Below are 14,382 nucleotides of genomic sequence, written 5' to 3' on the forward strand. Positions count from 1 at the left end.
AGGAATGGATATGGCTAGGAAAGGGGGTGGAGAAAAGAAAAAGGCAAGCTGGGAACTTCCTTAGCTACTGTTGCTATGGTTTAGCTGGTGGGAATTAGCAATACCCTGAGGGGATAAGTGGTGGGGGAGACCTTTAGTCACTTATAAGACAAAGCAGAAGATTGGTATGTAGACATAGGGACTGGCCATACTAGAATAGGGTGGTTTGTGGGCCCTGCCTAACTCAACCACATCTGCACAATTTCTCAACAGAGCGCACATGTTACAATGCACAAGGACCCGGGTTCAGCTCCTGGCCCCCACCTCCAGAGGGAAAGCTTCACAGGCGGTGAAGCAGTGCTGCAGGTGTTTCTCTGCCTCTCTCCTTCTCTAACTCCCTCTTCCCTCTCAATTTCTGGCTGTCTCTATCCAATAAACAAATAAAGATAATAAAAAAATTTTAAAAAGAAAGAAAAGAAAAAGAAACTTGCTGGTGGAGGTCCTGGTCCTGGAACCATGCAGGAAAGACATCATTCTTCTTGGTCCACTCCAGCTCCTCGGAGAGGGAAGCACAACAGAGTTTGCCTTGTTGGATGAAGAAATGGAGGGAAAGAGCTGTGTCTGAGGGGGTCCTGGGGTTCTCTATCCTAGGACAAGTGGTCTGAGGGGAGGGAAGAAGGAAGAGGGATGCCTGACGTGGATCTCAGAACTGTGTCTGTAGATGAGCGAGGCCTGGTTGCTGGATCTGGGGGGAGTGTGGGGGCAGAGGTCTTAGGGCACAGCCCTAAGATCGCTTGTGACTAGTCCCCGCGCCCCCCCTGCCCCCAAGAAGGTTACCCTGTGGCTGAGGGAGGAGGGCAGCCCTCGGTAGGCTGGGCAGTAGGACGCGCGCCCGTCACCCCCGGGGGGGGGGGGCGCACTGCTCCGCGCGTGCCCGCGCTGCCCCACCCCGCCCCCCATGAGCTCGCTGAACCTGGCACCTGGGGTCGCGCACGCCACCTCCGCGAGCCGGGCCCCAGGGCCCCCTGGCCCCCTGGCCGCGCGCGCTCCGCGCCTCCTCCCCGCCGGCGGGCGCGCGCGCTGGCTCCCGCTCGCGCTGGCAGCGGCAGCGGCGGGGATTGTTTTTGTTGTCGCTGAGGCCGGAAGAGCCGCGGGAGCCGGTCCCCGTGCCCGGGCCGGGCGCCGCCGCCGCCCCCTGCCCAGCGCCCGCATCTCCGCGGCGCCCCCCCAGCGCCAATATTCCGGAGAGCAAGCGTTACGCGGCGGCGGCGGCGGCGGCGGGGCCCGGAGCGGGAGGCGCCGGGGACCGGGGCGAGGCGGCCCCGGCCGCCGCCATGGAGGCACTGGGACCCGGTGAGAGCGCGCTGGGGCCGGGCCGGGCTGGGCGCGGGCGGGCGGGACAGTCACTGACTTCGCTCCGTCGGGCTCGGGCGCTCAGGCCTCGGGACGGGGCCCGTGTCCCTTTGCACCGGGCCGCGGGGAGCTGACTCGGCCTGGCGGGGGGTGACCGCGCCCCAGCCTGGGGAGATGATCCAGATCTCAAGGTCTAAGGGCTGGGAGACCCAGGAAGGTGACCTGCGCCCGCCGGTATACAGCAGACCGACCCAGCCTCGGAGAGGTGGGCTGTGCTCTTGGGTGGCGCCAGGCCAATTGGGGCCTCTGAAGGGTCGAGCTGTGCCAGGTGCACAGCAGAGTCACGGCCTGGATGGGGCCAGGAGAGACCACCCCTAACCCCACCTCACCCTCACGCATACCTGTTACTAGAGCTAGCTTAGTCTGGGCATCTCTTGTTTTTTTGTCTGCACTGACAGATGGCCAGATCGAGAGAGGCAGAAAGAGAACTTCCTCCAAACACTTCTCATGGCACCTGAAAGCCTAGAGGCAAAGTACACACTGTTCTCAAAGGCCCAGAAGTCTTGTGGAACATGGTCCTGTGCCTGCCAGTTTGTGTGACAGCCTCAGAGTGGTCTGAGCTAGTGACTTGCCAGCCAGCCTATGACAGCACAGACTTTAATGCCCGGAGTTCCTGCTTTAGTAGAGTTCTGGGTCATTGGAGGAACAAATGAAAAAGAAATTGCTTTAGAAAGTGTAATTCTTTTTTTTTTTTTTTTTTATTTGGGAGATTAATGGTTTACAGTCAACAGTAAAATACAGTAAATTGTACATGTGTAACATTTCTCAGTTTTCCACATAAGAATTCAACTCCCTCTAGGTCCTCCTCTGCCACCATGTTCCAGGACCCGAACAGCCCCCCTCCCCACCACCCCAGAGTCTTTTACTTTGGTGCAATACACCAAAGAAATTATAATTTTTGTTTATGAATGGTCTCTGGCTACTGCTCCTACTCTGCCCAAAACAGAACGATTGTAGATTGTTACAAATGCTCTGCAGATTGGAGCCTGCTGCTCCCACCTGGAACCTGAACAGGTCTCTAATGCCTTAGCTAAGTAGGGCAGAATTTAGAGACTATGATAGAATTAACTTTTATATCAAACTATATCCACACAGTGGAGTTAGTTGTGGAAATATATGTATGTATGTATATATGTATGTATACATATATATATATAAATATATATATATATATATGGGGGGGGGGAGAAGACACCAGAGCATCACTCTGGCAATATGTGAATTCAGAGGTCAAACTCGGGATCTCCTGCTTGAGAATCCAGTACCAGGCCATGAACATTTCACTTTTTTGGTGTATGGAAAATTTTAGTTTATCATTTGAGTTTGGAAGCTGCAACCTGTCTACTTAGAACTAGTTTGCATAACTGAGTGATTAACCCCACTTAGTTCTGTGCTTACATTACTTTTTTTTTTAACTTATTGCTTACATTACTTTTAAGTCTCTTACAGTAAGATTTCATATGCCTTTTAAAATAAATTATTTTTGTCACATGAGTTTATTTGATGAATCTTAATGGGAGTATTACACTGGGTTACTTTGACTATGTCCCCCAACTTAAGGCATGATCAAGTCTGTAGGAATATAACAAACTTCATTTCAGTTCAATCTAGTAATTTAATCGTTGTATAACCTTGGACAAATTACTTAATTCCTTTGAACTTTTATTTCCTCATCTGTAAAATGGTGGTAGTAATACTTATGTGTTGCATGACTGTTGTGAGAATGAAATGAGATAATGTAAGGAGTCTTAATATAAAATGGAGAGCATTTTAGTTCCTAACAAATGTTTCTTCCTCCTTTGTTAATAACTTACAACTGAAGCAACTATTTCATTTGTGAGACTGTATAACTATGCACAAGTTGTATGTCTTAGAAAAGTTCAACTTGGTGCTGTAGGATAAGATACTGTTAAGACTGATGAATAAGCCAAAATATCACATAGATCTCTTGTGTTAGCTAGAATATTTTCTGGTGTGCTATCTAGCAAATCCTTCTTTGGTGTCACAGAACCTTGGAAACCCAATTAATAACAAGCAGTTGCTTGCTAAGCATAGAATCAGAGCAAAGGGAGTTGATAGTCTTGTGGGATATTTCATCTAGACTGTTGTACAACCTAGAGAGGCATTCCTGCGTCTTTGTTGAAAGCACACCTATTTAGTGCTTTGTGCCCTTCCCCATTAAACAGTCATTGAAATATCTTTGAAACAATCTTAGTGTTGTGCCTCCCCAATTTTGGTTTCTGATAATCACTTGGAAATGTATTATTTGAGGTTACTGTTTATCATTATATTGATGATAACTTTCATTTCCCTCCCCCCTCTCCTCTTTTCTTTCTTTCTTTCTTTCTTTCTTCCTTCCTTCCTCCCTCCCTTCCTTCCTCTTTTTCTGGAAGGGAGAGGGGAAGAGATGGATCAATGCTGCAGGTGTCTCTCCTCCTTCTCTCGCTCTTCCAGAGTTTGAAACCCAGGGCTTTATGCGTAGTGATTTGTGTGTTCTACCAGGTATGACAATACCTGATCCCATTAGCTTTTGTTTTTGACTGTGCTTTGCAGTTTGGAAAGTACTTTCATAGTTATCAGCTCATTTGATCATCTGTGAGGTAGGAAAGGCAGGTAGTATCCCCATTTTACACTTGAAAAATATTCAGAGAGCTTATGAGACATCATCAAGGTCTCAAGGCTGAATAGTGAAGGGAGGATTAGCCTGGGTCATTTGACTCCTGGTCCAGTGGCATCCTCATTTTAGACTGGCTTCATCCAGAATGTTGGGTTGTTGAAAAAGTCATGAAACATTTTTTTCACAGAAAAATACAGCATGACTTTTTGGACAGCCCAATTTTGAGTCATATTTGTTTCCTTTTCAGAAGATAGAATGTCTCCCACACAGGCCTTCAGATCATTCCTATAGTAATTTGTCCCAGAAACACCATTTCATTCAAATGTAAATCATCAAAAGTTGAATACATAACATTCATGCAAGATACTATGTATTATAAGAAAAACAGCAATAGTTTCCAGTGTGAAGGAAATGAACTGGGAAAAAGTTGCTTTAAAATGGATGAAATAATAATAATATTGCAAAATGAATTTTTTTTTTTGCAAAGAAAGAATTTTAATTCACATAAAAACATGGCAAATAAAACATGCTTATAAAGAAAGAGAGGGGGTGGGGGCTGGGCGATAGTGTGGCAGATTAAGCACACATGATGTGAAGCGCATGGACTGGCGTAAGGAACCCAGTTAGAGTCCCGGGCTCCCTACCAGCAGAGGGGTCACTTCACAAGTGGTGAAACAGGTCTGCAGATGTCTGTCTCTCTCCCCCTCTCTGTCTTCCCCTCCTCTCTCGATTTCTCTCTATCCTATCCAACAAAAACAACAACAATGGCAACAATAACAATAATAACAAGGGCAACAACAGGGGCAACAAAATGGGGAAAAAAATGGCCTTCAGGAGCAGTGGATTTGTAGTGCAGGCACCACACCCCAGAGATAACCCTAGAGGCAAAAAGAGAAAGAAAAAGAAAGAGAGGGGATTGTGGTAGATAGCATAATGAATGGTTAGCAAAGAGACTCTCATGCCTGAGGCTCCAAAGTCACCAGAGCTGAGCAGTGCTCTGGTTAAAAAAAAAAAAAAAAAAGGCAGATATCTGGAGGCGGTTGTTAGTCAAAAGGAAAAAGTAAATAAAAACTGGTACTGGGCTATTTCCTATAAGTGGGAACTCTACTGTAAGGTCAAAATCACTTTACCCACTATCAGGGCAGTCTGAGCCTGTTCACCAGGGTCTCTATGGCAGCTGGAACACCTTCGAGTTTAGTTGGCTTTTCTGCTACCACAGCGGTACAATATCCACTTTTCCTAGTTTCCCTAGATGGTCCTCTGGGATTCACTCAAGAGCTTGTGGCCTCTATAGCTCCAGCTCCAAACAGCAGTTCTGAGTTTTGTTGTTGTTGTTGTTGTTTTTAAACCACATCACTCCTGAGTGGTTCTGCATTGGCCCTTAAGTCCACCAGGTGTAAAGCAATTGTAAACATGGTGCTCACAGGCAATGTAGTGCTGGTGCTTGAATCTTTTCGCTCCCCTCCTGTTTCTGCAATCACCAGCCTTCAGACAGTAATGATTTTTTCTTTACCAGAAATCACAGGTGTGCTCTGATGAAAGTTGTTGAGACACTTCATTTTAGTATTTGTTTTCTGGAAGAGAGCCAGCTTCATGAGACTGTGTCGCCTTAGCTCAGGCCCAGAGGTCTGTTTTTCAAAATTTCTATATGAAATTGATAGAAGCGTATCTTGAAATATGCATGGATAACATGAATATTATTTAATTAAATTTAGTATTCATATCACCTCTGATATTATTTAGCATTTAAATTTACCTTGTTTATAAATGTCTTATCATTTTCAGATTTGCTAATATATCAGAAATGGAACTCAACTACAAATAATGAAAATATTTTAATATAAATTATGTGCTCTTGCTTTAATGAAAAAAAGTCAATTCTTGGGGTTTAGGAATGACTGAGTTTCTGTTTAGTTTCTCTTTGGAGCTGCTAAAAGGATTATTGATCCTGTTTAGTTCAATAGTTGCTGAATTCCTAAAGTGTACTGGTGGTTGAATTTTGAAGTAGGTGTGGAGAAGGTAAGTGTGAACTGGAGGTCCACTTCTTCTAAGGCTTTACATGTGAGTTGAGGAGACAGAGTAATTTAACAAGTTATTTATCATACTTTGTTAAGAGTCCTCTTATACAAATGGTCTTGAGACTATAGGATATGCATTCTCCTGTCCTGAGAAATTCAGGAATGACTTTCCAAGGAGGTTGCACTTGACCCGAATTTTGAAGAATGAGCAGAACTTAGGGGAAGAATGAACAATGAATTTAGTATGTGAAAGGATTTTAAATACATTAAGTATATGGGTTTTTTGTTTTTTTTTCCTGACTTTCTGCCAGAAAAAAAGCCTGGGTCCAACACAAATTTCATTTGCTTTATTTTGATTTTCTTGACTAATGGTGGACCAGAATAGGTTCTTACTAAAAAATTTTCTCTTTATTGAAATGTAAAATGTCATTGTAGGGAGTTGAGCGGTAGCACAGCGGGTTAAGTGCATGTGGCATGAAGCAAGGACCAGTGTAAGGATCCCAGTTTGAGCCCTGGGTTCCCCACCTACAGGGGAGTCGCTTCACAGGTGGTGAAGCAGGTCTTCAGGTGTCTTTTTTTTTAATTAACTAATTTATTTAAAAAGGAGACATTAACAAAACCATAGGATGGGAGGGGTACAACTCCACACAATTCCCACCACCAGATCTCTGTATCCCATCCCCTCCTCTGATAGCTTTCCCATTCTTTATCCCTCTGGGAGTATGGACCCAAGGTCATTGTGGGTTGCAAAAGGTGGAAGGTCTGGCTTCTGTAATTGCTTTCCCACTGAACATGGGTGTTGACAGGTCGATCCATACTCCCAGTCTGCCTCTCTCCCTAGTAGGGTGGGTCTCTGGGGAAGTGGAGCTCCAGGACACACTGGTGGGGTCTTCTGTCCAGGGAAGTCTGGTTGGCATCATGCTGGCATCTGGACCCTGGTGGCTGAAAAGAGAGTTAACATACAAAGCCAAACAAATTGTTGAACAATTATGGACCTAAAGGCTGGAATAGTGCAGATGAAGTGTTGGGGGTTGCTCACTGCAGACTATTGTGTACTTTTGCTTTCAGGTATATATTTTGCCCTAGTTTATGGATACGTGTGAACATATGCTCTATCTCAGGGGACCTGGTCTTTATCTAGGTTTTGAGACTTTGTTAGGAAGTGTTATGGAATTAGAGAATACTCTGAAAGTAAAGGTCTCACCTGAGTAATGAAGCTGAAGGGTTGTCATTCCACACCTGAAGTCTCTGGACACAGTCTGAAATGAAGCATGCTGAGGTGGCACTCATTGTGTTGATAATATTGGCGGATGCAATATTATTTGATATGAATTGAGAGAAGCATGTAGGAAAGTGCGCCCCCCCCCCAGGGTTCCAGGACTGGGGGAAATATAGGCTCTATAGTGGAAATATGAGGTTCCTGCTATCTTAGGGTTCAAGAAGACAATGGATAGTTATTGTTATCATTACATTATTTGGTAATTGGGTTAACTTTGAAGATTCCCTTTGTTAGGATTTGCTGTATAAGACCCAGCATCTTGTATATAGCTGTGCCACCGGTTGCTTCTGTTCTCCCTGGTCTAGGCTTTTGAGAGAGTCAACATATAAAAGACTCAGCCTATGTACTAAAAAGATCCAGTCTGTGCTTTAAAAAGTTTGAGACATACAATCAATATTTCCCCTCATATTAATTGAATACTGATTTATATAACTACAGATTAATAGGAGTGTACATAAACACCATTCCCATCACCAAAAGACTGTGTCCCATCCCACCCACCCGCTGCCCTGGGAAGCCGAATGTCCACCCTTACCCTCACCCCAGGGTTTTTACTTTGGTGCCCTACTCCAGATTTAGTCAAGTCCTGCTTTTAGTTTCCCTGTCCTTCTTTCTCAACTTCTGTTGATGAGTGGGATCACCCATACTCATCTTTATCTGACTTAGTTCTCTTAACATAATTCCTTCTAGCTCCATTCAAGATGGGTCAGAGAGGGTGGGTTCATTATTCTTAATAGCTGTGTAGGTCTTCAGGTGTCTATCTTTCTCTCCCCCTCTCTGTTTTCCCCTCCTCTCTCCATTTCTGTCTGTCCTAACGACAACATCAATAACAACAACAATAGTAACTACAACAGCAATAAAAGACAAGGGCAACAAAAGAAAATAAATTAAATTTTTTAATTTTATTTTTTTTATTTAAGAAAGGAGACTAACAATATCATAAGATGGGGTGGTTACAACTCCACACAATTCCCGCCACCCAATCTCCATATCCCATCCTCTCCCCAATAGCTTTCCCATTCTCTATCCCTCTGGGAGCATGGACCCAGGGTTGTTGTGGGTTGCAGAAGGTGGGAGGTCTGGCTTCTGTAATTGCTTCCCCACTGAACATGGGCGTTGACTGGTCGATCCATACTCCCAGCCTGCCTCTCTCTTCCCCTAGTAGGGTGAGTCTCTGGGGAAGCGGAGCTCCAGGAGACATTTGTGGGGTCATCAGTCCAGGGAAGCCTGGCTGGCATCCTGATGGCATCTGGAACCTGGTGGCTGAAAAGAGAGTTAACATACAAAGCCAAACAAATTGTTGAAGAATCATGGACCCAAAGGTTGGAATAGTGGAGATGAAGTGTTGGGGGGTACTCACTGCAAACTCTAGTGTACTACTGCTTTCAGGTATATATTTGCCCTATTTATGGATACGTGTGAACATATGCTCTGTCTCCTGGAACCTGGTCTATATCTAGGTTTTGGGACTTTGTTAGGAAGTGAACCACCTGGGATGGAATTAGAGAATACTATGAAAGAAAGATCTCATCCGAGTGATGAAGCTGAAGGGTTGTCATTCCACACTGAAGTCTCTGGACACAGTCTGAAGTGAAGCATGCTGGGGTGGCACTCATTGCATTGATTAGGTTGTGATCAGCAGATGCAATATTATTTGATAAGAATTGGTAGAAGCATACGGGAAAGTGGGCCCTACCCTAGGGTCCCAGGACTGGGGTAAGTTTAGGCTCTATAGTGGAAATGTGAAGTTCCTGCTGTCTTAGGGTTCAAGAAGACAATGGATAGTTATTGTTATCATCACATTATTTGATAATTGGGTTAACTTTGAAAAGTCCCTTTGTTAGACGTACAATCAATTTTCCCCCTCTCATATTAATTAGTGATTTATATGACTACAGTTTAATAGGTGTGTACATAAACAACATTCCCATCACCAAAAGATTGTGTCTCATCCCACCCACCCACCCCCCCACCTCCACCCCCCCACCGGCCCAGGAAGCTGCATGTCCACCCTCCCCCGATTAAAACTTTTTTTTTTTAAATGTCATTGTGTGGTCCGGGAGATGGCGCAGTGGATAAAGCATTGGACTCTCAAGCATGAGGTCCTGAGTTCAGTCCCCGGCAGCACATGTACCAGAGTGATGTCTGGCTCTTTCTCTCTCCTCCTGTTTCTCATTAATAAATAAATAAAATCTAAAAAAAAAAGAAGTTATAAGAAAAGTCATTGTAATAAGAACACTTATTTTAACTTCCCACTGTAATCACAACTATCCAGTTCTATCATTTTGTCCCAAAAGATACAATATCATTTTTTTAATTGAAGAGTATTATTTCTTTTTTTATATATTTATTAATTTTCCCTTTGTTTTTGCCCTTGTTGTTTTATTGTTGTAGTTATTATTGTTGTTGTTATTGATGTCTTCGTTGTAGGATAGGACAGAGAGAAATGGAGAGAGGAGGGGGAGATAGACAGGGAAGAGAAAGATAAGACACCTGCAGACCTGCTTCACCGCTTGTGAAACGACTCCCCTGCAGGTGGGGAGCCGGGGGCTTGAACCGGGATCCTCTCGCTGGTCATTGTGCTTTGCGCCACCTGCGCTTAACCGCTGTGCTACCGCCCGACTCCCGAAGAGTATTATTTCATTGACTATATGTCCCATAACTTCTTTATCAAGCTTTCTTTTGCTGGGCATTTAGCTTGCTTCCACTCCTTAGCAATTGCAAATAAAATGGCTATGAATACAGAGGTGCATATGTCTATTTGAGTTAATGCTTTCATGTCATTTGGATATATGTCTAGGAGGGATATTGCTTTCTCATAAAATGTTTTCATTTTATTTGTTTAAGGACTCTCCATACTGTTTCCACAGGGGTTACACCAGTATTCGCACAGTGTAATAGAGTCCCCTTTTCTCCAAATCCTTGCCAATACTTGACATTTCCTGTTTTGTTCATATAGGCCATTCTTGTAGGTGGTATCTCATTGTGGTTTTAATTTGCATTTATCTAATGACGAAGTGAAACATTTTTTTCGTGTGTCTGTGAGCTATCTTCATGCCTCCTTTAGAAAACTCGATTCAGAGAGCTGCACAATGGCACACCTTGTGGAGTACACATGCCACCGTACGCAAAGACCAGAGTTTGAGTCCCTGGTCCCCACTAACAGTGAAGCAATGCTTCAGGCGTTTCGCTTCCTCATTGTCTCTATCTCTTGCTTGTTCTCTACTTCTCTGCCTATCAGGGAAAAAAAAGAGTAGTGGGGGAGGCCATCAAGAGCAGTGGATTTGCCGTGCAGGCACCAAATTCAGCGATAACCTTGGTGGAAATAAAGAAAAAGTAGACTGTCTACTCATATCTCTTGCACATTTTTTAATTGGGTTATTTATCTTTGTTGTTGTATATAGTAATTAAAAAATAAGACTTCAGGGGGCAGCTGTGGTTGGGATTTATACAGTTGAGAGGCTTATTACATCACAGTACAGCGGTATGGAACAGTATTTTTTAGGTACATCAAGATAGGCAATGGGGCAGAGATATTGGGTAGTCGTAATGCCAAAGAGCCATGAGTCTTTTAAGCTAGTTTTACCATAGCGGAGCTCCCCTTGTACGGGTCCCGGGAGAAGTGGCCATGGCAGTCCTTGGGGATGGGAGCAAGCGCCAAGAGCGCACAGGAAAAGAGAGCTGCAGCCAAGTATGCAAACAGAACGGAGAGGAGGGAAAAGAGACTAGTTACCAGTGCTTGGGTTCAGGTGTTCAATTCCAGGGGGAAGCAGCATGGCAAGGCCTGGGAAGCAGAACCAGCACTAGAGTGCACAGGAAAAGAGAGCCTAACATCAGCCAGCTTGCACTCAAGTCACTTGGTCAGATTGACGTCAGCCATATGTTAATTACATTCATCAGACTTGGCTGTATGCTAATTACATTCAAATTCTGTGCTGTCACAATAGTTGTTGATAATATTCAACAATAGTTGTTGTAATATTCCTTTTTTTGGGGGGGGGGTTCGGGTGGTAGTGCAGTGGGTTAAGTGTACATGGCACAAAATGCAAGGAACCCGGGTCGAGCCCCGGCTCCCCACCTGCAGGGGAGTTGCTTCACCAGCAGGGGAGTTGCTTCACCAGCGGTGAAGCAGATCTGCAGGTGTCTGTCTTTCTCTCCTCCTCTCTGTCTTCCCCTCCTCTCTCCATTTCTCTCTGTCCTATCCAACAACAATGACAGTAATAACAATAACAACAACAATAAACAACAAGGGCAACAAAAGGGAAAAAATAGCCTCCATGAGCAGTGGATTCGTAGTGCAGGCACCGAGCCCCAGCAATAACCCTGGAGGCAAATATATATATATATTCTTTTTATTATTTTTTTTTATTTTACAAAATTACATGTCAACAGGGGTATAAATCCATACCATTCCCACCACCAGGGTTCTGACTCTTCAGTCACCCCACTGTAATCCACCATAGTTACCCTAAGGTTGTAGACATGGGCCAACCATCATCTCTGCAACTATCTACCAACATTTATACATATTTGCCCTGATCCAATTTTTTCCCTGATCCAATCCTTTCTTCCCCTCCAAACCACTCATGACAACATCACTACCTCCATATGTCCCTCCTTTTCCTTCTCTCTCTCTGGGTGCTGATGGAGCTGGAGTTCTTTTATCTTTATCCTCTCACTTCTCCCCCAATGGAAATATGGATCAAGGTTGTTTTTGGGGTACAGAAGGTAGGAGTTCTGGTTTCTGTAATTGCTTCTCAGCTGGACGTGGACATTGGCAGGTCAATCCATACCCTCAGCCTGTTTCTGTCTTTCCCTAATGGGCCAGAGCTCTGGAGGTGTGAGGATCCAGGACACAAGGTTGTCTGCCCAGAGAAGTCAGGATGGAATCATGGTAGTATCTGTAACTTGGTTTCTAGAAGGTGGCATGACCAGATTTGAAGAGTTGTGAGGTTGACTTCTCAGGCTCAGTATCTCTAGTTACAGTCCACAGTAGGAATTCAGTAGCAGCGTAATGTGCGGTGGCAGCACCAGTAGTAATTTGGTTGAAGTCAACAGAGGTGGTATGGTGGTTACGAGTTACAGGGAAGAAATATCAAGAAGTATGGGCATAGTCCTAGAGGTACCAGGACTGGGCAAAATGAGGGTCTTAAAGAGAATGCAAGGAGTTTCTTTTTTTTTTTTAATTTTTATTTATAAGATGGAAATATTGACAAGACTATAGGATAAGAGGGATACATTTCAACACAGTGTTCACCCCTAGAGCTTCATATCCAACAGGCTTGTTTTATAGCCTTAGAAAGAGCTTAGACTATCAATAATTAATTATTATTATTATAACCAGGTTAGTTGGGGGTTTGTTTTCTAATTACGTTCATCAGCCTCAGCAATATGCTAATTAACGCTCAAAATGCATGCTATGTCACAATTGTTAAGTCATAGAATTTCTTTCTAGGTGTTTGATATCAATCTTTTGTCAGATAAACATCAGATGTTTATAGTTTCAGATCTAATATCCAGATCTTTTGATCTACTTTGAGCTTATTTTGGCATATGGTATTAAATAGTGATCTAGTTTCATTTTTCTACATGTGGCTGGCTGTCCAGTTCTCACAATAACTTTTAGTGAAGAGGCCTTCTTTTCCCCCACTGGATACTCTTGGCCCCTTTGTGATATATTAGATATGCATATGTGGGGGAGTGATTTCTAGTCTCTCTACTCTGTTCCATTGGCCTAAGTGATCATTTTTGTTCTAGTAGCACACTGTTCTAAATTGTTTTTTTTTTAACTGTTCTAATTGTTATTGGTTTGTAATCAAAACTAAAGTTGAGGACCATATTTCCATTCTCCTTTTTTTCCTCCCTGAGGAATGCTTTGACTGTGTGTGTGTGTGTGTGTGTGTGTGTGTGTGTGTGTGTGTGTTGTGATTCGACCTGAACTTTTGGAAAAGTTAATGGATTTCCTTGAAAAATATCCTTGGAATTTTTATTAGTATTACATTAAATCTATTTATTGACTTTGGAAAGATAATAATTTCAGTAATATTTATTCTTCTAATCCATGAACAAAGATACTCTTCCATTTCTTTGTGTCATCTTCTATTTCTTCTAACAACATCCTATAGTTTTCATCATAAAAGTTCTTCACTTCCGGGAGTCGGGCTGTAGTGCAGCGGGTTAAGCGCAGGTGGCGCAAAGCACAAGGACCGGAATAAGGATCCCGGTTCGAACCCCGGCTCCCCACCTGCAGGGGAGTCGCTTCACAGGCGGTGAAGCAGGTCTACAGGTGTCTGTCTTTCTCTCCTCCTCTCTGTCTTCCCCTCCTCTCTCCATTTCTCTCTGTCCTATCCAACAATGACGACAACAACAATAATAACTACAACAATAAAACAACAAGGGCAACAAAATGGAATAAATAAATAAAATAAATATTAAAAAAAAAAACTCCTTTAAAAAAAAAAGTTCTTCACTTCCTTTGCTAGATTCATTCCAAAGTATTATCTCTTTGGCTTCAATTGGAGGTAGGATTGCTTCTTTCAGAGAATATGCAGCTTCTTTAGCTTATGGTATCCTTTTGTAAGCTATTTCTTTTAAACTGTAAATAAAATAGTTTGGAATGGATGATTTGTATTGATCAATGTTTCTTAACCTTAACACTATTGATATTTTAGACTAGCTTATTCTTTGTTGTAGGGACTGTCCTGTGTGTTTCCTGTGTCCTGAATGTTTAGTTGTATTCTTGACCCTAACAACATGTCAGTGGCACTCCTCAAGTGTGACAACTCAAAACATCTCTGTACATTTATCAACATGTTTCTTGGGGTGGGGGGAGACAAAAATCTCCCCAAGGTGAGAAACTCTGCTCTTGATTATAAATTCCTAGAGGGCATCTGGATAGTGTCCCTTCTTTAGCTTGTACACGACCCAAGTTCAAGTCTGGTCCCTATTATACTAGAGAAAGTTTCTGTACTTTTTATCTCTCTCCCTCTCCCTTTCCCTCCCCTTTCCTCCCCCTCCCCCTCCCCTCCTCCTCCTCTTCCTCCTCCTTCTCCTCCTCCTCCTCCTCTTCTTCTTCT

General features: G+C 43.6%; 1 protein-coding gene across 1 annotated transcript in view; it reads left to right on the forward strand.

The window, feature by feature from the left end:
- Positions 1–945: 945 nt before the first annotated feature.
- AGO4 (argonaute RISC component 4) overlaps positions 946–14,382 on the forward strand; it is a 57,967-nt gene continuing 44,530 nt past the window's right edge. The window contains exon 1 of the mRNA XM_060205874.1: positions 946–1,332. Within this exon, the coding sequence (XP_060061857.1) occupies positions 1,314–1,332 (19 nt within the window). The 5' untranslated portion in view covers positions 946–1,313. The remainder of the gene's footprint in view (positions 1,333–14,382) is intronic.

Source organism: Erinaceus europaeus, chromosome 13 (assembly GCF_950295315.1).
Source record: "Erinaceus europaeus chromosome 13, mEriEur2.1, whole genome shotgun sequence".
Taxonomy (NCBI): domain Eukaryota; kingdom Metazoa; phylum Chordata; class Mammalia; order Eulipotyphla; family Erinaceidae; genus Erinaceus; species Erinaceus europaeus.